Source organism: Oncorhynchus gorbuscha, linkage group LG06 (genome assembly GCF_021184085.1).
Source record: "Oncorhynchus gorbuscha isolate QuinsamMale2020 ecotype Even-year linkage group LG06, OgorEven_v1.0, whole genome shotgun sequence".
Classification (NCBI taxonomy): Eukaryota; Metazoa; Chordata; class Actinopteri; order Salmoniformes; family Salmonidae; genus Oncorhynchus; species Oncorhynchus gorbuscha.
This window is the reverse complement of record NC_060178.1, coordinates 1,865,129-1,890,318: the sequence shown is the minus strand read 5'-3', so window position 1 is coordinate 1,890,318 and position 25,190 is coordinate 1,865,129. Positions and strand designations below refer to the sequence as shown.

General features: G+C 46.9%; 1 protein-coding gene across 1 annotated transcript in view; it reads left to right on the top strand.

Moving 5' to 3' along the window:
* The window catches only part of stra6 (signaling receptor and transporter of retinol STRA6), a 163,848-nt gene that overhangs the window by 120,962 nt on the left and 17,696 nt on the right, over nt 1-25,190 (top strand). Inside the window, 2 exon segments of the mRNA XM_046352065.1 lie at nt 3,449-3,496; nt 3,499-3,582. Of these exon segments, the coding sequence (XP_046208021.1) occupies nt 3,449-3,496; nt 3,499-3,582 (132 nt within the window).

Genomic DNA, 25,190 nt, shown 5'->3' with positions numbered 1-25,190 from the left:
TGTACTGACTATGACTGGTCCACCCTAGCTATCTGAAGATGAGTGTACTGACTATGACTGGTCAACCTAGCTATCTGAAGATGAGTGTACTGACTATGACTGGTCCACCTAGCTATCTGGAGATGAATGTACTATGACTGTGATATGTGTTGTCCCACCTAGCTATCTGGAGATGAATGTACTGACTATGACTGGTCCACCTAGCTATTCTGAAGATGAATGTACTGACTATGACTGGTCCACCTAGCTATCTGAAGATGAATGTACTGACTATGACTGGTCCACCTAGCTATCTGAAGATGAATGTACTGACTATGACTGGCCCACCTAGCTATCTGAAGATGAACGCATTACTGGGACTATGACTGGTCCACCTAGCTATCTGGAGATGAATGTACTATGACTGTGATATGTGGTGTCCCCACCTAGCTATCTGGAGATGAATGTACTGACTATGACTGGTCCACCTAGCTATCTGGAGATGAATGTACTGACTGTGACTGGTCCACCTAGCTATCTGGAGATGAATGAGTGACTATGACTGGTCCACCTAGCTATCTGAAGATGAATGTACTGACTATGACTGGTCCACCTAGCTATCTGGAGATGAATGTACTGACTATGACTGGTCCACCTAGCTATCTGAAGATGAATGTACTGACTATGACTGGTCCACCTAGCTATCTGAAGATGAATGTACTGACTATGACTGGTCCACCTAGCTATCTGAAGATGAATGTACTGACTATGACTGGTCCACCTAGCTATCTGAAGATGAATGTACTGACTATGACTGGTCCACCTAGCTATCTGGAGATGAATGTACTATGACTATGATATGTGGTTGTCCCACCTAGCTATCTGAAGATGAATGTACTGACTATGACTGGTCCACCTAGCTATCTGGAGATGAAATGTACTGACTATGACTGGTCCATAGCTATCTGGAATGAATGTCCTGGTCCACTGGCCCACCTAGCTATCTGGAGATGAATGTACTGACTATGACTGGTCCACCTAGCTATCTGGAGATGAATGAATGACTGTGATATGTGGTTGTCCCACCTAGCTATCTGGAGATGAATGTACTGACTATGACTGGTCCACCTAGCTATCTGGAGATGAATGTACTGACTATGACTGGTCCACCTAGCTATCTGGAGATGAATGTACTGACTATGACTGGTCCACCTAGCTATCTGAAGATGAATGTACTGACTATGACTGGTCCACCTAGCTATCTGAAGATGAATGTACTGACTATGACTGGTCCACCTAGCTATCTGAAGATGAATGTACTAACTATGACTGGTCCACCTAGCTATCTGGAGATGAATGTACTAACTATGACTGGTCCACCTAGCTATCTGAAGATGAATGTACTGACTATGACTGGTCCACCTAGCTATCTGGAGATGAATGTACTGACTATGACTGGTCCACCTAGCTATCTGGAGATGAATGTACTGACTATGACTGGTCCACCTAGCTATCTGGAGATGAATGTACTGACTATGACTGGTCCACCTAGCTATCTGGAGATGAATGTACCGACTATGACTGGTCCACCTAGCTATCTGAAGATGAATGTACTATGACTGGTCCACCTAGCTATCTGAAGATGAATGTATTGACTATGACTGGTCCACCTAGCTATCTGAAGATGAATGTACTGACTATGACTGGTCCACCTAGCTATCTGAAGATGAATGTACTATGACTGGTCCACCTAGCTATCTGAAGATGAATGTATTGACTATGACTGGTCCACCTAGCTATCTGGAGATGAATGTACTGACTATGACTGGTCCACCTAGCTATCTGAAGATGAATGTACTGACTGGTCCATGAAGATGAATGTACTGACTATGACTGGTCCACCTAGCTATCTGGAGATGAATGTACTGACTATGACTGGTCCACCTAGCTATCTGAAGATGAATGTACTGACTATGACTGGTCCACCTAGCTATCTGGAGATGAATGTACTGACTATGACTGGTCCACCTAGCTATCTGGAGATGAATGTACTGACTATGACTGGTCCACCTAGCTATCTGGAGATGAATGTACTGACTATGACTGGTCCACCTAGCTATCTGAGATGAATGTACTGACTATGACTGGTCCACCTAGCTATCTGAAGATGAATGTACTGATATGACTGGTCCACCTAGCTATCTGAAGATGAATGTACTGACTATGACTGGTCCACCTAGCTATCTGAAGATGAATGTACTGACTATGACTGGTCCACCTAGCTATCTGGAGATGAATGTACTGACTATGACTGGTCCACCTAGCTATCTGGAGATGAATGTACTGACTATGACTGGTCCACCTAGCTATCTGGAGATGAATGTACTATCTGACTATGACTGGTCCACCTAGCTATCTGAAGATGAATGTACTATGACTGGTCCACCTAGCTATCTGAAGATGAATGTACTGACTATGACTGGTCCACCTAGCTATGACTGGAGATGAATGTACTGGACTGGTCCAGATGAATGAATGTACTGACTATGACTGGTCCACTGACTATGACTGGTCCACCTAGCTATCTGGAGATGAATGTACTGACTATGACTGGTCCACCTATCTGGAGATGAATGTACTATCTGCTATCTGGAGATGAATGTACTGACTATGACTGGTCCACCTAGCTATCTGGAGATGAATGTACTGACTATGACTGGTCCACCTAGCTATCTGAAGATGAATGTACTATGACTGGTCCACCTAGCTATCTGAAGATGAATGTATTGACTATGACTGGTCCACCTAGCTATCTGAAGATGAATGTACTGACTATGACTGGTCCACCTAGCTATCTGGAGATGAATGTACTAAAAGTAAGTTGTTCTTCATAAGAGCGTCTAATAAATAATTAAAATGGTGTTGGTGTTGTGGACGTTGTGTAGGCATAGCTTTGGAAAAAAAACACAATTATTGTACAATATATTGGGTAACACTACGTAGCCTACATTATGCATTTATAACTTCGACATAAGGCGTTATGATATAACATCCTTGCAATAAGCAAATGTGCAAATTGTTGCATATGCATTCATAAAGCCTTTATAACAACTACATAAGACATTATAACATCCGGCACAGGCTTCGGATTGGAGGAATCTTGATTCAACTCCAGTGTCTATTGCTTTAGCCCAGTGATTCTCCCTAACTCCAGTGTCTATTGCTTTAGCCCAGTGATTCTCCCTAACTCCAGTGTCTATTGCTTTAGCCCAGTGATTCTCCCTAACTCCAGTGTCTATTGCTTTAGCCCAGTGATTCTCCCTAACTCCAGTGTCTATTGCTTTAGCCCAGTGATCCTCCCTAACTCCAGTGTCTATTGCTTTAGCCCAGTGATTCTCCCTAACTCCAGTGTCTATTGCTTTAGCCCAGTGATTCTCCCTAACTCTTTGTCCTTGTGTCTCTCTAACAGCCTATCGTTGCTATGCTCACTATCTAAAGATTGAAGTGAGTCAGAGTCACCAGTGATGAAGGCCTTCTGTGGGATGATGCTGCAGTGTGCCAGGCAAGACGGGGCCGAAAAGAAGGCAAGAGATGCAGAGGAAGGTGTGTACTAATATATAATAATAATAATATATGCCATTTAGCAGACGCTTTTATCCAAAGCGACTTACAGTCATGTGTGCATACATTCTACGTATGGGTGGTCCCGGGGATCGAACCCACTACCCTGGCGTTACAAGCGCCATGCTCTACCAACTGAGCTACACAGGACTGTAACCTACCTCTAGTGTTGGTAGATACTAGTCCTGTAACCTACCTCTAGTGGTGGATACTAGTCCTGTAACCTACCTCTAGTGGTGGATACTAGTCCTGTAACCTACCTCTAGTGGTGGTGGATACTAGTCCTGTAACCTACCTCTAGTGGTGGTGGATACTAGTCCTGTAACCTACCTCTAGTGGTGGATACTAGTCCTGTAACCTACCTCTAGTGGTGGATACTAGTCCTGTAACCTACCTCTAGTGGTGGATACTAGTCCTGTAACCTACCTCTAGTGGTGGATACTAGTCCTGTAACCTACCTCTAGTGGTGGTGGATACTAGTCCTGTAACCTACCTCTAGTGGTGGATACTAGTCCTGTAACCTACCTCTAGTGGTGGATACTAGTCCTGTAACCTACCTCTAGTGGTGGATACTAGTCCTGTAACCTACCTCTAGTGGTGGATACTAGTCCTGTAACCTACCTCTAGTGGTGGTGGATACTAGTCCTGTAACCTACCTCTAGTGGTGGATACTAGTCCTGTAACCTACCTCTAGTGGTGGATACTAGTCCTGTAACCTACCTCTAGTGGTGGTGGATACTAGTCCTGTAACCTACCTCTAGTGGTGGATACTAGTCCTGTAACCTACCTCTAGTGGTGGATACTAGTCCTGTAACCTACCTCTAGTGGTGGATACTAGTCCTGTAACCTACCTCTAGTGGTGGTGGATACTAGTCCTGTAACCTACCTCTAGTGGTGGATACTAGTCCTGTAACCTACCTCTAGTGGTGGTGGATACTAGTCCTGTAACCTACCTCTAGTGGTGGATACTAGTCCTGTAACCTACCTCTAGTGGCGGTGGATACTAGTCCTGTAACCTACCTCTAGTGGTGGATACTAGTCCTGTAACCTACCTCTAGTGGTGGTGGATACTAGTCCTGTAACCTACCTCTAGTGGTAGATACTAGTCCTGTAACCTACCTCTAGTGGTGGATACTAGTCCTGTAACCTACCTCTAGTGGTGGTGGATACTAGTCCTGTAACCTACCTCTAGTGGTGGATACTAGTCCTGTAACCTAACTCTAGTGGTGGATACTAGTCCTGTAACCTACCTCTAGTGGTGGATACTAGTCCTGTAACCTACCTCTAGTGGTGGATACTAGTCCTGTAACCTACCTCTAGTGGTGGTGGATACTAGTCCTGTAACCTACCTCTAGTGGTGGATACTAGTCCTGTAACCTACCTCTAGTGGTGGATACTAGTCCTGTAACCTACCTCTAGTGGTGGTGGATACTAGTCCTGTAACCTACCTCTAGTGGTGGATACTAGTCCTGTAACCTACCTCTAGTGGTGGTGGATACTAGTCCTGTAACCTACCTCTAGTGGTGGATACTAGTCCTGTAACCTACCTCTAGTGGTGGATACTAGTCCTGTAACCTACCTCTAGTGGTGGATACTAGTCCTGTAACCTACCTCTAGTGGTGGATACTAGTCCTGTAACCTACCTCTAGTGGTGGATACTAGTCCTGTAACCTACCTCTAGTGGTGGATACTAGTCCTGTAACCTACCTCTAGTGGTGGATACTAGTCCTGTAACCTACCTCTAGTGGTGGTGGATACTAGTCCTGTAACCTACCTCTAGTGGTGGATACTAGTCCTGTAACCTACCTCTAGTGGTGGATACTAGTCCTGTAACCTACCTCTAGTGGTGGATACTAGTCCTGTAACCTACCTCTAGTGGTGGATACTAGTCCTGTAACCTACCTCTAGTGGTGGATACTAGTCCTGTAACCTACCTCTAGTGGTGGTGGATACTAGTCCTGTAACCTACCTCTAGTGGTGGATACTAGTCCTGTAACCTACCTCTAGTGGTGGTGGATACTAGTCCTGTAACCTACCTCTAGTGGTGGTGGATACTAGTCCTGTAACCTACCTCTAGTGGTGGATACTAGTCCTGTAACCTACCTCTAGTGGTGGATACTAGTCCTGTAACCTACCTCTAGTGGTGGATACTAGTCCTGTAACCTACCTCTAGTGGTGGATACTAGTCCTGTAACCTACTTCTAGTGGTGGTGGATACTAGTCCTGTAACCTACCTCTAGTGGTGGATACTAGTCCTGTAACCTACCTCTAGTAGTGGATACTAGTCCTGTAACCTACCTCTAGTGGTGGATACTAGTCCTGTAACCTACCTCTAGTGGTGGATACTAGTCCTGTAACCTACCTCTAGTGGTGGTGGATACTAGTCCTGTAACCTACCTCTAGTGGTGGATACTAGTCCTGTAACCTACCTCTAGTGGTGGTGGATACTAGTCCTGTAACCTACTTCTAGTGGTGGATACTAGTCCTGTAACCTACCTCTAGTGGTGGATACTAGTCCTGTAACCTACCTCTAGTGGTGGATACTAGTCCTGTAACCTACCTCTAGTGGTGGTGGATACTAGTCCTGTAACCTACCTCTAGTGGTGGATACTAGTCCTGTAACCTACCTCTAGTGGTGGATACTAGTCCTGTAACCTACCTCTAGTGGTGGTGGATACTAGTCCTGTAACCTACCTCTAGTGGTGGTGGATACTAGTCCTGTAACCTACCTCTAGTGGTGGATACTAGTCCTGTAACCTACCTCTAGTGGTGGATACTAGTCCTGTAACCTACCTCTAGTGGTGGATACTAGTCCTGTAACCTACCTCTAGTGGTGGATACTAGTCCTGTAACCTACCTCTAGTGGTGGTGGATACTAGTCCTGTAACCTACCTCTAGTGGTGGTGGATACTAGTCCTGTAACCTACCTCTAGTGGTGGATACTAGTCCTGTAACCTACCTCTAGTGGTGGATACTAGTCCTGTAACCTACCTCTAGTGGTGGATACTAGTCCTGTAACCTACCTCTAGTGGTGGATACTAGTCCTGTAACCTACCTCTAGTGGTGGATACTAGTCCTGTAACCTACCTCTAGTGGTGGTGGATACTAGTCCTGTAACCTACCTCTAGTAGTGGATACTAGTCCTGTAACCTACCTCTAGTGGTGGATACTAGTCCTGTAACCTACCTCTAGTGGTGGATACTAGTCCTGTAACCTACCTCTAGTGGTGGATACTAGTCCTGTAACCTACCTCTAGTGGTGGATACTAGTCCTGTAACCTACCTCTAGTGGTGGATACTAGTCCTGTAACCTACCTCTAGTGGTGGATACTAGTCCTGTAACCTACCTCTAGTGGTGGATACTAGTCCTGTAACCTACCTCTAGTGGTGGATACTAGTCCTGTAACCTACCTCTAGTGGTGGTGGATACTAGTCCTGTAACCTACCTCTAGTGGTGGTGGATACTAGTCCTGTAACCTACCTCTAGTGGTGGATACTAGTCCTGTAACCTACCTCTAGTGGTGGTGGATACTAGTCCTGTAACCTACCTCTAGTGGTGGATACTAGTCCTGTAACCTACCTCTAGTGGTGGATACTAGTCCTGTAACCTACCTCTAGTGGTGGTGGATACTAGTCCTGTAACCTACCTCTAGTGGTGGATACTAATCCTGTAACCTACCTCTAGTGGTGGATACTAGTCCTGTAACCTACCTCTAGTGGTGGATACTAGTCCTGTAACCTACCTCTAGTGGTGGATACTAGTCCTGTAACCTACCTCTAGTGGTGGATACTAGTCCTGTAACCTACCTCTAGTGGTGGTGGATACTAGTCCTGTAACCTACCTCTAGTGGTGGTGGATACTAGTCCTGTAACCTACCTCTAGTGGTGGATACTAGTCCTGTAACCTACCTCTAGTGGTGGATACTAGTCCTGTAACCTACCTCTGGTGTGGTGGTGGATACTAGTCCTGTAACCTACCTCTAGTGGTGGATACTAGTCCTGTAACCTACCTCTAGTGGTGGTGGATACTAGTCCTGTAACCTACCTCTAGTGGTGGATACTAGTCCTGTAACCTACCTCTAGTGGTGGTGGATACTGTAACCTACCTCTAGTCCTGTAACCTACCTCTCTAGTGGTGGATACTAGTCCTGTAACCTACCTCTAGTGGTGGATACTAGTCCTGTAACCTACCTCTAGTGGTGGTGGATACTAGTCCTGTAACCTACCTCTAGTGGTGGTGGATACTAGTCCTGTAACCTACCTCTAATGGTGGATACTAGTCCTGTAACCTACCTCTAGTGGTGGATACTAGTCCTGTAACCTACCTCTAGTGGTGGTGGATACTAGTCCTGTAACCTACCTCTAGTGGTGGATACTAGTCCTGTAACCTACCTCTAGTGGTGGATACTAGTCCTGTAACCTACCTCTAGTGGTGGATACTAGTCCTGTAACCTACCTCTAGTGGTGGATACTAGTCCTGTAACCTACCTCTAGTGGTGGATACTAGTCCTGTAACCTACCTCTAGTGGTGGTGGATACTAGTCCTGTAACCTACCTCTAGTGGTGGATACTAGTCCTGTAACCTACCTCTAGTGGTGGATACTAGTCATGTAACCTACCTCTAGTGGTGGTGGATACTAGTCCTGTAACCTACCTCTAGTGGTGGATACTAGTCCTGTAACCTACCTCTAGTGGTGGATACTAGTCCTGTAACCTACCTCTAGTGGTGGATACTAGTCCTGTAACCTACCTCTAGTGGTGGATACTAGTCCTGTAACCTACCTCTAGTGGTGGTGGATACTAGTCCTGTAACCTACCTCTAGTGGTGGATACTAGTCCTGTAACCTACCTCTAGTGGTGGTGGATACTAGTCCTGTAACCTACCTCTAGTGGTGGATACTAGTCCTGTAACCTACCTCTAGTGGTGGATACTAGTCCTGTAACCTACCTCTAGTGGTGGATACTAGTCATGTAACCTACCTCTAGTGGTGGATACTAGTCCTGTAACCTACCTCTAGTGGTGGTGGATACTAGTCCTGTAACCTACCTCTAGTGGTGGATACTAGTCCTGTAACCTACCTCTAGTGGTGGATACTAGTCCTGTAACCTACCTCTAGTGGTGGTGGTTACTAGTCCTGTAACCTACCTCTAGTGGTGGATACTAGTCCTGTAACCTACCTCTAGTGGTGGATACTAGTCCTGTAACCTACCTCTAGTGGTGGTGGATACTAGTCCTGTAACCTACCTCTAGTGGTGGATACTAGTCCTGTAACCTACCTCTAGTGGTGGTGGATACTAGTCCTGTAACCTACCTCTAGTGGTGGATACTAGTCCTGTAACCTACCTCTAGTGGTGGATACTAGTCCTGTAACCTACCTCTAGTGGTGGTGGATACTAGTCCTGTAACCTACCTCTAGTGGTGGATACTAGTCCTGTAACCTACCTCTAGTGGTGGATACTAGTCCTGTAACCTACCTCTAGTGGTGGATACTAAATCAAATCAAATCAAATCAAATCAAATTTATTTATATAGCCCTTCGTACATCAGCTGATATCTCAAAGTGCTGTACAGAAACCCAGCCTAAAACCCCAAACAGCAAACAATGCAGGTGTAAAAGCACGGTGGCTAGGAAAAACTCCCTAGAAAGGCCAAAACCTAGGAAGAAACCTAGAGAGGAACCGGGCTATGTGGGGTGGCCAGTCCTCTTCTGGCTGTGCCGGGTAGAGATTATAACAGAACATGACCAAGATGTTCAAATGTTCATAAATGACCAGCATGGTCAAATAATAATAAGGCAGAACAGTTGAAACTGGAGCAGCAGCACAGTCAGATGGACTGGGGACAGCAAGGAGCCATCATGTCAGGTAGTCCTGGGGCACGGTCCTAGGGCTCAGGTCCTCCGAGAGAGAAAAGAAAGAGAGAATTAGAGAGAGCATATGTGGGGTGGCCAGTCCTCTTCTGGCTGTGCCAGGTGGAGATTATAACAGAACGTGGCCAAGATGTTCAAATGTTCATAAATGACCAGCATGGTTGAATAATAGTAAGGCAGAACAGTTGAAACTGGAGCAGGAGCATGGCCAGGTGGACTGGGGACAGCAAGGAGTCCTCATGTCAGGTAGTCCTGGGACATGGTCCTAGGGCCCAGGCCAGTTGAAACTGGAGCAGCAGCATGGCCAGGTGGACTGGGGACAGCAAGGAGTCATCATGTCAGGTAGTCCTGGGGCATGGTTCTAGGGCTCAGGTCCTCCGAGAGAGAGAAAGAAAGAGAGAAGGAGAGAATTAGAGAACGCACACTTAGATTTACACAGGACACCGAATAGGACAGGAGAAGTACTCCAGATAAACAAACTGACCCTAGCCCCCCGACACATAAACTACTGCAGCATAAATACTGGAGGCTGAGACAGGAGGGGTCAGGAGACACTGTGGCCCCATCCGAGGACACCCCCGGACAGGGCCAAACAGGAAGGATATAACCCCACCCACTTTGCCAAAGCACAGCCCCCACACCACTAGAGGGAAATCTTCAACCACCAACTTACCATCCTGAGACAAGGCCGAGTATAGCCCACAAAGATCTCCGAAGATCTAGTCCTGTAACCTACCTCTAGTGGTGGATACTAGTCCTGTAACCTACCTCTAGTGGTGGATACTAGTCCTGTAACCTACCTCTAGTGGTGGATACTAGTCCTGTAACCTACCTCTAGTGGTGGTGGATACTAGTCCTGTAACCTACCTCTAGTGGTGGATACTAGTCCTGTAACCTACCTCTAGTGGTGGATACTAGTCCTGTAACCTACCTCTAGTGGTGGATACTAGTCCTGTAACCTACCTCTAGTGGTGGATACTAGTCCTGTAACCTACCTCTAGTGGTGGTGGATACTAGTCCTGTAACCTACCTCTAGTGGTGGATACTAGTCCTGTAACCTACCTCTAGTGGTGGATACTAGTCCTGTAACCTACCTCTAGTGGTGGATACTAGTCCTGTAACCTACCTCTAGTGGTGGATACTAGTCCTGTAACCTACCTCTAGTGGTGGATACTAGTCCTGTAACCTACCTCTAGTGGTGGATACTAGTCCTGTAACCTACCTCTAGTGGTGGATACTAGTCCTGTAACCTACCTCTAGTGGTGGTGGAACCTACCTCTAGTCCTGTAACCTACCTCTAGTGGTGGATACTAGTCCTGTAACCTACCTCTAGTGGTGGATACTAGTCCTGTAACCTACCTCTAGTGGTGGATACTAGTCCTGTAACCTACCTCTAGTGGTGGATACTAGTCCTGTAACCTACCTCTAGTGGTGGATACTAGTCCTGTAACCTACCTCTAGTGGTGGATACTAGTCCTGTAACCTACCTCTAGTGGTGGTGGATACTAGTCCTGTAACCTACCTCTAGTGGTGGATACTAGTCCTGTAACCTACCTCTAGTGGTGGATACTAGTCCTGTAACCTACCTCTAGTGGTGGATACTAGTCCTGTAACCTACCTCTAGTGGTGGTGGATACTAGTCCTGTAACCTACCTCTAGTGGTGGATACTAGTCCTGTAACCTACCTCTAGTGGTGGATACTAGTCCTGTAACCTACCTCTAGTGGTGGTGGATACTAGTCCTGTAACCTACCTCTAGTGGTGGATACTAGTCCTGTAACCTACCTCTAGTGGTGGATACTAGTCCTGTAACCTACCTCTAGTGGTGGATACTAGTCCTGTAACCTACCTCTAGTGGTGGTGGATACTAGTCCTGTAACCTACCTCTAGTGGTGGATACTAGTCCTGTAACCTACCTCTAGTAGTGGATACTAGTCCTGTAACCTACCTCTAGTGGTGGTGGATACTAGTCCTGTAACCTACCTCTAGTGGTGGATACTAGTCCTGTAACCTACCTCTAGTGGTGGATACTAGTCCTGTAACCTACCTCTAGTGGTGGATACCCTGTAACCTACCTCTAGTGGTGGATACTAGTCCTGTAACCTACCTCTAGTGGTGGATACTAGTCCTGTAACCTACCTCTAGTGGTGGTGGATACTAGTCCTGTAACCTACCTCTAGTGGTGGATACTAGTCCTGTAACCTACCTCTAGTGGTGGATACTAGTCCTGTAACCTACCTCTAGTGGTGGTGGATACTAGTCCTGTAACCTACCTCTAGTGGTGGATACTAGTCCTGTAACCTACCTCTAGTGGTGGATACTAGTCCTGTAACCTACCTCTAGTGGTGGTGGATACTAGTCCTGTAACCTACCTCTAGTGGTGGATACTAGTCCTGTAACCTACCTCTAGTGGTGGTGGATACTAGTCCTGTAACCTACCTCTAGTGGTGGATACTAGTCCTGTAACCTACCTCTAGTGGTGGATACTAGTCCTGTAACCTACCTCTAGTGGTGGATACTAGTCCTGTAACCTACCTCTAGTGGTGGATACTAGTCCTGTAACCTACCTCTAGTGGTGGATACTAGTCCTGTAACCTACCTCTAGTGGTGGATACTAGTCCTGTAACCTACCTCTAGTGGTGGATACTAGTCCTGTAACCTACCTCTAGTGGTGGATACTAGTCCTGTAACCTACCTCTAGTGGTGGATACTAGTCCTGTAACCTACCTCTAGTGGTGGTGGATACTAGTCCTGTAACCTACCTCTAGTGGTGGATACTAGTCCTGTAACCTACCTCTAGTGGTGGATACTAGTCCTGTAACCTACCTCTAGTGGTGGTGGATACTAGTCCTGTAACCTACCTCTAGTGGTGGATACTAGTCCTGTAACCTACCTCTAGTGGTGGATACTAGTCCTGTAACCTACCTCTAGTGGTGGTGGATACTAGTCCTGTAACCTACCTCTAGTGGTGGTGGATACTAGTCCTGTAACCTACCTCTAGTGGTGGATACTAGTCCTGTAACCTACCTCTAGTGGTGGATACTAGTCCTGTAACCTACCTCTAGTGGTGGTGGATACTAGTCCTGTGGTGGATACTAGTCCTGTAACCTACCTCTAGTGGTGGTGGATACTAGTCCTGTAACCTACCTCTAGTGGTGGATACTAGTCCTGTAACCTACCTCTAGTGGTGGATACTAGTCCTGTAACCTACCTCTAGTGGTGGTGGTGGTGGATACTAGTCCTGTAACCTACCTCTAGTGGTGGATACTAGTCCTGTAACCTACCTCTAGTGGTGGATACTAGTCCTGTAACCTACCTCTAGTGGTGGATACTAGTCCTGTAACCTACCTCTAGTGGTGGATACTAGTCCTGTAACCTACCTCTAGTGGTGGATACTAGTCCTGTAACCTACCTCTAGTGGTGGTGGATACTAGTCCTGTAACCTACCTCTAGTGGTGGATACTAGTCCTGTAACCTACCTCTAGTGGTGGATACTAGTCCTGTAACCTACCTCTAGTGGTGGATACTAGTCCTGTAACCTACCTCTAGTGGTGGTGGATACTAGTCCTGTAACCTACCTCTAGTGGTGGATACTAGTCCTGTAACCTACCTCTAGTGGGATACTAGTCCTGTAACCTACCTCTAGTGGTGGTGGATACTAGTCCTGTAACCTACCTCTAGTGGTGGATACTAGTCCTGTAACCTACCTCTAGTGGTGGTGGATACTAGTCCTGTAACCTACCTCTAGTGGTGGATACTAGTCCTGTAACCTACCTCTAGTGGTGGATACCTGTAACCTACCTCCTGTGGTGGATACTAGTCCTGTAACCTACCTCTAGTGGTGGATACTAGTCCTGTAACCTACTCTAGTGGTGGTGGATACTAGTCCTGTAACCTACCTCTAGTGGTGGATACTAGTCCTGTAACCTACCTCTAGTGGTGGATACTAGTCCTGTAACCTACCTCTAGTGGTGGTGGATACTAGTCCTGTAACCTACCTCTAGTGGTGGATACTAGTCCTGTAACCTACCTCTAGTGGTGGATACTAGTCCTGTAACCTACCTCTCTAGTGGTGGATACTAGTCCTGTAACCTACCTCTAGTGGTGGATACTAGTCCTGTAACCTACCTCTAGTGGTGGATACTAGTCCTGTAACCTACCTCTAGTGGTGGTGGATACTAGTCCTGTAACCTACCTCTAGTGGTGGATACTAGTCCTGTAACCTACCTCTAGTGGTGGATACTAGTCCTGTAACCTACCTACTCTAGTGGTGGATACTAGTCCTGTAACCTACCTCTAGTGGTGGTGGATACTAGTCCTGTAACCTACCTCTAGTGGTGGATACTAGTCCTGTAACCTACCTCTAGTGGTGGATAATAGTCCTGTAACCTACCTCTAGTGGTGGATACTAGTCCTGTAACCTACCTCTAGTGGTGGTGGATACTAGTCCTGTAACCTACCTCTAGTGGTGGATACTAGTCCTGTAACCTACCTCTAGCGCCATGGTGGATACTAGTCCTGTAACCTACCTCTAGTGGTGGATACTAGTCCTGTAACCTACCTCTAGTGGTGGTGGATACTAGTCCTGTAACCTACCTCTAGTGGTGGATACTAGTCCTGTAACCTACCTCTAGTGGTGGATACTAGTCCTGTAACCTACCTCTAGTGGTGGTGGATACTAGTCCTGTAACCTACCTCTAGTGGTGGTGGATACTAGTCCTGTAACCTACCTCTAGTGGTGGATACTAGTCCTGTAACCTACCTCTAGTGGTGGATACTAGTCCTGTAACCTACCTCTAGTGGTGGTGGATACTAGTCCTGTAACCTACCTCTAGTGGTGGATACTAGTCCTGTAACCTACCTCTAGTGGTGGTGGATACTAGTCCTGTAACCTACCTCTAGTGGTGGATACTAGTCCTGTAACCTACCTCTAGTGGTGGTGGATACTAGTCCTGTAACCTACCTCTAGTGGTGGATACTAGTCCTGTAACCTACCTCTAGTGGTGGTGGATACTAGTCCTGTAACCTACCTCTAGTGGTGGATACTAGTCCTGTAACCTACCTCTAGTGGTGGATACTAGTCCTGTAACCTACCTCTAGTGGTGGATACTAGTCCTGTAACCTACCTCTAGTGGTGGATACTAGTCCTGTAACCTACCTCTAGTGGTGGATACTAGTCCTGTAACCTACCTCTAGTGGTGGATACTAGTCCTGTAACCTACCTCTAGTGGTGGATACTAGTCCTGTAACCTACCTCTAGTGGTGGATGGATACTCTAGTCCTGTAACCTACCTCTAGTGGTGGATACTAGTCCTGTAACCTACCTCTAGTGGTGGATACTAGTCCTGTAACCTACCTCTAGTGGTGGTGGATACTAGTCCTGTAACCTACCTCTAGTGGTGGATACTAGTCCTGTAACCTACCTCTAGTGGTGGATACTAGTCCTGTAACCTACCTCTAGTGGTGGTGGATACTAGTCCTGTAACCTACCTCTAGTGGTGGATACTAGTCCTGTAACCTAGTCCCTGTAACCTACCTCTAGTGGTGGATACTAGTCCTGTAACCTACCTCTAGTGGTGGATACTAGTCCTGTAACCTACCTCTAGTGGTGGTGGATACTAGTCCTGTAACCTACCTCTAGTGGTGGATACTAGTCCTGTAACCTACCTCTAGTGGTGGATACTAGTCCTGTAACCTACCTCTAGTGGTGGTGGATACTAGTCCTGTAACCTACCTCTAGTGGTGGATACTAGTCCTGTAACCTGTGGAACCTAACCTACCTCTAGTGGTGGATACTAGTCCTGTAACCTACCTCTAGTGGTGGATACTAGTCCTGTAACCTACCTCTAGTGGTGGATACTAGTCCTGTAACCTACCTCTAGTGGTGGATACTAGTCCTGTAACCTACCTCTAGTGGTGGTGGATACTAGTCCTGTAACCTACCTCTAGTGGTGGATACTAGTCCTGTAACCTACCTCTAGTGGTGGATACTAGTCCTGTAACCTACCTCTAGTGGTGGATACTAGTCCTGTAACCTACCTCTAGTGGTGGTACTAGTCCTGTATACTAGTCCTGTAACCTACCTCTAGTGGTGGTGGATACTAGTCCTGTAACCTACCTCTAGTGGTGGATACTAGTCCTGTAACCTACCTCTAGTGGTGGATACTAGTCCTGTAACCTACCTCTAGTGGTGGATACTAGTCCTGTAACCTACCTCTAGTGGTGGATACTAGTCCTGTAACCTACCTCTAGTGGTGGATACTAGTCCTGTAACCTACCTCTAGTGGTGGTGGATACTAGTCCTGTAACCTACCTCTAGTGGTGGATACTAGTCCTGTAACCTACCTCTAGTGGTGGATACTAGTCCTGTAACCTACCTCTAGTGGTGGTGGATACTAGTCCTGTAACCTACCTCTAGTGGTGGTGGATACTAGTCCTGTAACCTACCTCTAGTGGTGGATACTAGTCCTGTAACCTACCTCTAGTGGTGGATACTAGTCCTGTAACCTACCTCTAGTGGTGGTGGATACTAGTCCTGTAACCTACCTCTAGTGGTGGATACTAGTCCTGTAACCTACCTCTAGTGGTGGATACTAGTCCTGTAACCTACCTCTAGTGGTGGATACTAGTCCTGTAACCTACCTCTAGTGGTGGATACTAGTCCTGTAACCTACCTCTAGTGGTGGATACTAGTCCTGTAACCTACCTCTAGTGGTGGTGGATACTAGTCCTGTAACCTACCTCTAGTGGTGGATACTAGTCCTGTAACCTACCTCTAGTGGTGGATACTAGTCCTGTAACCTACCTCTAGTGGTGGTGGTAACCTACTAGTCCTGTAACCTACCTCTAGTGGTGGTACTAGGAACCTACTAGTGGTGGATACCTGTAACCTACCTCTAGTGGTGGATACTAGTCCTGTAACCTACCTCTAGTGGTGGATACTAGTCCTGTAACCTACCTCTAGTGGTGGTGGATACTAGTCCTGTAACCTACCTCTAGTGGTGGTGGATGGATACTAGTCCTGTAACCTACCTCTAGTGGTGGATACTAGTCCTGTAACCTACCTCTAGTGGTGGTGGATACTAGTCCTGTAACCTACCTCTAGTGGTGGATACTAGTCCTGTAACCTACCTCTAGTGGTGGTGGATACTAGTCCTGTAACCTACCTCTGGTGGTGGTGGATACTAGTCCTGTAACCTACCTCTAGTGGTGGATACTAGTCCTGTAACCTACCTCTAGTGGTGGATACTAGTCCTGTAACCTACCTCTAGTGGTGGATACTAGTCCTGTAACCTACCTCTAGTGGTGGATACTAGTCCTGTAACCTACCTCTAGTGGTGGATACTAGTCCTGTAACCTACCTCTAGTGGTGGATACTAGTCCTGTAACCTACCTCTAGTGGTGGATACTAGTCCTGTAACCTACCTCTAGTGGTGGATACTAGTCCTGTAACCTACCTCTAGTGGTGGATACTAGTCCTGTAACCTACCTCTAGTGGTGGATACTAGTCCTGTAACCTACCTCTAGTGGTGGATACTAGTCCTGTAACCTACCTACCTCTAGTGGTGGATACTAGTCCTGTAACCTACCTCTAGTGGTGGATACTAGTCCTGTAACCTACCTCTAGTGGTGGATACTAGTCCTGTAACCTACCTCTAGTGGTGGATACTAGTCCTGTAACCTACCTCTAGTGGTGGTGGATACTAGTCCTGTAACCTACCTCTAGTGGTGGATACTAGTCCTGTAACCTACCTCTAGTGGTGGATACTAGTCCTGTAACCTACCTCTAGTGGTGGATACTAGTCCTGTAACCTACCTCTACTAGTCCTGGTGGTGGATACTAGTCCTGTAACCTACCTCTAGTGGTGGATACTAGTCCTGTAACCTACCTCTAGTGGTGGATACTAGTCCTGTAACCTACCTCTAGTGGTGGATACTAGTCCTGTAACCTACCTCTAGTGGTGGATACTAGTCCTGTAACCTACCTCTAGTGGTGGATACTAGTCCTGTAACCTACCTCTAGTGGTGGATACTAGTCCTGTAACCTACCTCTAGTGGTGGTGTCCTGATACCTAGTCCTGTCCTGTAACCTACCTCTAGTGGTGGATACTAGTCCTGTAACCTACCTCTAGTGGTGGTGGATACTAGTCCTGTAACCTACCTCTAGTGGTGGATACTAGTCCTGTAACCTACCTCTAGTGGTGGATACTAGTCCTGTAACCTACCTCTAGTGGTGGTGGATACTAGTCCTGTAACCTACCTCTAGTGGTGGATACTAGTCCTGTAACCTACCTCTAGTGGTGGATACTAGTCCTGTAACCTACCTCTAGTGGTGGTGGATACTAGTCCTGTAACCTACCTCTAGTGGTGGATACTAGTCCTGTAACCTACCTCTAGTGGTGGATACTAGTCCTGTAACCTACCTCTAGTGGTGGTGGATACTAGTCCTAACCTACCTCTAGTCCTGTAACCTACCTCTAGTAACCCTAACCTCCTCTAGTGGTGGTGGATACTAGTCCTGTAACCTACCTCTAGTGGTGGATACTAGTCCTGTAACCTACCTCTAGTGGTGGATACTAGTCCTGTAACCTACCTCTAGTGGTGGTGGATACTAGTCCTGTAACCTACCTCTAGTGGTGGATACTAGTCCTGTAACCTACCTCTAGTGGTGGATACTAGTCCTGTAACCTACCTCTAGTGGTGGATACTAGTCCTGTAACCTACCTCTAGTGGTGGATACTAGTCCTGTAACCTACCTCTAGTGGTGGTGGATACTAGTCCTGTAACCTACCTCTAGTGGTGGTACTAGGAACCTACTAGTCCTCCTGTAACCTACCTCTAGTGGTGGATACTAGTCCTGTAACCTACCTCTAGTGGTGGTGGATACTAGTCCTGTAACCTACCTCTAACCTACCCTGTAACCTACCTCTGTGGTGGTGGATACTAGTCCTGTAACCTACCTCTAGTGGTGGATACTAGTCCTGTAACCTACCTCTAGTGGTGGATACTAGTCCTGTAACCTACCTCTAGTGGTGGATACTAGTCCTGTAACCTACCTCTAGTGGTGGATACTAGTCCTGTAACCTACCTCTAGTGGTGGATACTAGTCCTGTAACCTACCTCTAGTGGTGGATACTAGTCCTGTAACCTACCTCTAGTGGTGGATACTAGTCCTGTAACCTACCTCTAGTGGTGGATACTAGTCCTGTAACCTACCTCTAGTGGTGGATACTAGTCCTGTAACCTACCTCTAGTGGTGGATACTAGTCCTGTAACCTACCTCTAGTGGTGGATACTAGTCCTGTAACCTACCTCTAGTGGTGGTGGATACTAGTCCTGTAACCTACCTCTAGTGGTGGTGGATACTGTAACCTACCTCTAGTCCTGTAACCTACCTCTAGTGGTGGATACTAGTCCTGTAACCTACCTCTAGTGGTGGTGGATACTAGTCCTGTAACCTACCTCTAGTGGTGGATACTAGTCCTGTAACCTACTCTAGTGGTGGTGGATACCTGTAACCTACCTCTAGTGGTGGATACTAGTCCTGTAACCTACCTCTAGTGGTGGTGGATACTAGTCCTGTAACCTACCTCTAGTGGTGGATACTAGTCCTGTAACCTACCTAGTGGTGGATACTAGTCCTGTAACCTACCTCTAGTGGTGGGATACTAGTCCTGTAACCTACCTCTAGTGGTGGTGGATACTAGTCCTGTAACCTACCTCTAGTGGTGGTGGATACTAGTCCTGTAACCTACCTCTAGTGGTGGATACTAGTCCTGTAACCTACCTCTACTAGTCCTCTAGTGGTGGTGGATACTAGTCCTGTAACCTACCTCTAGTGGTGGTGGATACTAGTCCTGTAACCTACCTCTAGTGGTGGATACTAGTCCTGTAACCTACCTCTAGTGGTGGTGGATACTAGTCCTGTAACCTACCTCTAGTGGTGGATACTAGTCCTGTAACCTACCTCTAGTGGTGGATACTAGTCCTGTAACCTACCTCTAGTGGTGGTACTAGTCCTGTAACCTACCTCTAGTGGTGGTGGATACTAGTCCTGTAACCTACCTCTAGTGGTGGATACTAGTCCTGTAACCTACCTCTAGTGGTGGATATACTAGTCCTGTAACCTACCTCTAGTCTAGTCCTGTAACCTACCTCTAGTGGTGATGGTGGATACTAGTCCTGTAACCTACCTCTAGTGGTGGATACTAGTCCTGTAACCTACCTCTAGTGGTGGATACTAGTCCTGTAACCTAGTCCTGTAACCTACTAGTGGTGGATACTAGTCCTGTAACCTACCTCTAGTGGTGGATACTAGTCCTGTAACCTACCTCTAGTGGTGGATACTAGTCCTGTAACCTACCTCTAGTGGTGGATACTAGTCCTGTAACCTACCTCTAGTGGTGGTGGATACTAGTCCTGTAACCTACCTCTAGTGGTGGATACTAGTCCTGTAACCTACCTCTAGTGGTGGTGGATACTAGTCCTGTAACCTACCTCTAGTGGTGGATACTAGTCCTGTAACCTACCTCTAGTGGTGGATACTAGTCCTGTAACCTACCTCTAGTGGTGGATACTAGTCCTGTAACCTACCTCTAGTGGTGGATACTAGTCCTGTAACCTACCTCTAGTGGTGGATACTAGTCCTGTAACCTACCTCTAGTGGTGGAACTAGTCCTGTAACCTACTAGTGGTGGTGGATACTAGTCCTGTAACCTACCTCTAGTGGTGGATACTAGTCCTGTAACCTACCTCTAGTGGTGGTACTACTAGTCCTGTAACCTACCTCTAGTGGTGGATACTAGTCCTGTAACCTACCTCTAGTGGTGGTGGATACTAGTCCTGTAACCTACCTCTAGTGGTGGATACTAGTCCTGTAACCTACCTCTAGTGGTGGATACTAGTCCTGTAACCTACCTCTAGTGGTGGTGGATACTAGTCCTGTAACCTACCTCTAGTGGTGGATACTAGTCCTGTAACCTACCTCTAGTGGTGGATACTAGTCCTGTAACCTACCTCTAGTGGTGGATACTAGTCCTGTAACCTACCTCTAGTGGTGGATACTAGTCCTGTAACCTACCTCTAGTGGTGGTGGATACTAGTCCTGTAACCTACCTCTAGTGGTGGATACTAGTCCTGTAACCTACCTCTAGTGGTGGATACTAGTCCTGTAACCTACCTCTAGTGGTGGTACTAGTCCTGTAACCTACCTCTAGTCCTGTAAACCTACCTCTAGTGGTGGATACTAGTCCTGTAACCTACCTCTAGTGGTGGATACTAGTCCTGTAACCTACCTCTAGTGGTGGTGGATACTAGTCCTGTAACCTACCTCTAGTGGTGGATACTAGTCCCTGTAACCTACCTCTAGTGGTGGATACTAGTCCTGTAACCTACCTCTAGTGGTGGTACTAGTCCTGTAACCTACTAGTCCTGTAACCTACCTCTAGTCCCTGTAACCTACCTCTAGTGGTGGTGGATACTAGTCCTGTAACCTACCTCTAGTGGTGGTGGATACTAGTCCTGTAACCTACCTCTAGTGGTGGTGGATACTAGTCCTGTAACCTACCTCTAGTGGTGGATACTAGTCCTGTAACCTACCTCTAGTGGTGGATACTAGTCCTGTAACCTACCTCTAGTGGTGGTGGATACTAGTCCTGTAACCTACCTCTAGTGGTGGATACTAGTCCTGTAACCTACCTCTAGTGGTGGATACTAGTCCTGTAACCTACCTCTAGTGGTGGATACTAGTCCTGTAACCTACCTCTAGTGGTGGATACTAGTCCTGTAACCTACCTCTAGTGGTGGATACTAGTCCTGTAACCTACCTCTAGTGGTGGATACTAGTCCTGTAACCTACCTCTAGTGGTGGATACTAGTCCTGTAACCTACCTCTAGTGGTGGATACTAACCTACCTCTAGTGGTGGATACCCTGTAACCTACCTCTAGTGGTGGATACTAGTCCTGTAACCTACCTCTAGTGGTGGATACTAGTCCTGTAACCTACCTCTAGTGGTGGATACTAGTCCTGTACTAGTCCTGTAACCTACCTCTAGTGGTGGATACTGTCCTGTAACCTACCTCTAGTGGTGGATACTAGTCCTGTAACCTACCTCTAGTGGTGGTGGATACTAGTCCTGTAACCTACCTCTAGTGGTGGATACTAGTCCTGTAACCTACCTCTAGTGGTGGTGGATACTAGTCCTGTAACCTACCTCTAGTGGTGGATACTAGTCCTGTAACCTACCTCTAGTGGTGGATACTAGTCCTGTAACCTACCTCTAGTGGTGGATACTAGTCCTGTAACCTACCTCTAGTGGTGGATACTAGTCCTGTAACCTACCTCTAGTGGTGGATACTAGTCCTGTAACCTACCTCTAGTGGTGGTGGATACTAGTCCTGTAACCTACCTCTAGTGGTGGATACTAGTCCTGTAACCTACCTCTAGTGGTGGATACTAGTCCTGTAACCTACCTCTAGTGGTGGATACTAGTCCTGTAACCTACCTCTAGTGGTGGTACTAGGATACTAGTCCTGTAACCTACCTCTAGTGGTGGATACTAGTCCTGTAACCTACCTCTAGTGGTGGATACTAGTCCTGTAACCTACTCTAGTGGTGGTGGATACCCTGTAACCTACCTCTAGTGGTGGATACTAGTCCTGTAACCTACCTCTAGTGGTGGATACTAGTCCTGTAACCTACCTCTAGTGGTGGATACTAGTCCTGTAACCTACCTCTAGTGGTGGATACTAGTCCTGTAACCTACCTCTAGTGGTGGATACTAGTCCTGTAACCTACCTAGTCCTGTAACCTACCTCTAGTGGTGGATACTAGTCCTGTAACCTACCTCTAGTGGTGGATACTAGTCCTGTAACCTACCTCTAGTGGTGGATACTAGTCCTGTAACCTACCTCTAGTGGTGGATACTAGTCCTGTAACCTACCTCTAGTGGTGGATACTAGTCCTGTAACCTACCTCTAGTGGTGGATACTAGTCCTGTAACCTACCTCTAGTGGTGGATACTAGTCCTGTAACCTACCTCTAGTGGTGGATACTAGTCCTGTAACCTACCTCTAGTGGTGGATACTAGTCCTGTAACCTACCTCTAGTGGTGGATACTAGTCCTGTAACCTACCTCTAGTGGTGGTGGATACTAGTCCTGTAACCTACCTCTAGTGGTGGATACTAGTCCTGTAACCTACCTCTAGTGGTGGATACTAGTCCTGTAACCTACCTCTAGTGGTGGATACTAGTCCTGTAACCTACCTCTAGTGGTGGATACTAGTCCTGTAACCTACCTCTAGTGGTGGTGGATACCTAGTGGTGGATACTAGTCCTGTAACCTACCTCTAGTGGTGGATACTAGTCCTGTAACCTACCTCTAGGTGGTGGTAACCTACCTCTAGTGGTGGATACTAGTCCTGTAACCTACCTCTAGTGGTGGATACTAGTCCTGTAACCTACCTCTAGTGGTGGATACTAGTCCTGTAACCTACCTCTAGTGGTGGATACTAGTCCTGTAACCTACCTCTAGTGGTGGATACTAGTCCTGTAACCTACCTCTAGTGGTGGATACTAGTCCTGTAACCTACCTCTAGTGGTGGTGGATACTAGTCCTGTAACCTACCTCTAGTGGTGGTGGATACTAGTCCTGTAACCTACCTCTAGTGGTGGTGGATACTAGTCCTGTAACCTACCTCTAGTGGTGGATACTAGTCCTGTAACCTACCTCTAGTGGTGGTGGATACTAGTCCTGTAACCTACCTCTAGTGGTGGATACTAGTCCTGTAACCTACCTCTAGTGGTGGTGGATACTAGTCCTGTAACCTACCTCTAGTGGTGGATACTAGTCCTGTAACCTACCTCTAGTGGTGGATACTAGTCCTGTAACCTACCTCTAGTGGTGGAACCTACTCTAGTGGTGGTGGATACCCTGTAACCTACCTCTAGTGGTGGTGGATACTAGTCCTGTAACCTACCTCTAGTGGTGGATACTAGTCCTGTAACCTACCTCTAGTGGTGGATACTAGTCCTGTAACCTACCTCTAGTGGTGGATACTAGTCCTGTAACCTACCTCTAGTGGTGGATACTAGTCCTGTAACCTACCTCTAGTGGTGGATACTAGTCCTGTAACCTACCTCTAGTGGTGGTGGATACTAGTCCTGTAACCTACCTCTAGTGGTGGATACTAGTCCTGTAACCTACCTCTAGTGGTGGATGGATACTCTAGTGGTGGTGGATACTAGTCCTGTAACCTACCTCTAGTGGTGGATACTAGTCCTGTAACCTACCTCTAGTGGTGGTGGATACTAGTCCTGTAACCTACCTCTAGTGGTGGATACTAGTCCTGTAACCTACCTCTAGTGGTGGATACTAGTCCTGTAACCTACCTCTAGTGGTGGATACTAGTCCTGTAACCTACCTCTAGTGGTGGATACTAGTCCTGTAACCTACCTCTAGTGGTGGATACTAGTCCTGTAACCTACCTCTAGTGGTGGTGGATACTAGTCCTGTAACCTACCTCTAGTGGTGGATACTAGTCCTGTAACCTACCTCTAGTGGTGGATACTAGTCCTGTAACCTACCTCTAGTGGTGGATACTAGTCCTGTAACCTACCTCTAGTGGTGGTACTAGTCCTGTAACCTACCTCTAGTCCTGTAACCTACTCTAGTGGTGGATACTAGTCCTGTAACCTACCTCTAGTGGTGGTGGATACTAGTCCTGTAACCTACCTCTAGTGGTGGTGGATACTAGTCCTGTAACCTACCTCTAGTGGTGGATACTAGTCCTGTAACCTACCTCTAGTGGTGGATACTAGTCCTGTAACCTACCTCTAGTGGTGGATACTAGTCCTGTAACCTACCTCTAGTGGTGGATACTAGTCCTGTAACCTACCTCTAGTGGTGGATACTAGTCCTGTAACCTACCTCTAGTGGTGGATACTAGTCCTGTAACCTACCTCTAGTGGTGGATACTAGTCCTGTAACCTACCTCTAGTGGTGGATACTAGTCCTGTAACCTACCTCTAGTGGTGGTGGATACTAGTCCTGTAACCTACCTCTAGTGGTGGATACTAGTCCTGTAACCTACCTCTAGTGGTGGATGGATACTAGTGGTGGTGGATACTAGTCCTGTAACCTACCTCTAGTGGTGGTGGATACTAGTCCTGTAACCTACCTCTAGTGGTGGATACTAGTCCTGTAACCTACCTCTAGTGGTGGATGTCCTGTACTAGTCCTGTAACCTACCTCTGTGGTGGATACTAGTCCTGTAACCTACCTCTAGTGGTGGTGGATACTAGTCCTGTAACCTACCTCTAGTGGTGGTGGATACTAGTCCTGTAACCTACCTCTAGTGGTGGATACTAGTCCTGTAACCTACCTCTAGTGGTGGTGGATACTAGTCCTGTAACCTACCTCTAGTGGTGGATACTAGTCCTGTAACCTACCTCTAGTGGTGGATACTAGTCCTGTAACCTACCTCTAGTGGTGGTGGAACTAGTCCTGTAACCTACCTCTAGTGGTGGATACTAGTCCTGTAACCTACCTCTAGTGGTGGATACTAGTCCTGTAACCTACCTCTAGTGGTGGTGGATACTAGTCCTGTAACCTACCTCTAGTGGTGGATACTAGTCCTGTAACCTACCTCTAGTGGTGGTGGATACTAGTCCTGTAACCTACCTCTAGTGGTGGATACTAGTCCTGTAACCTACCTCTAGTGG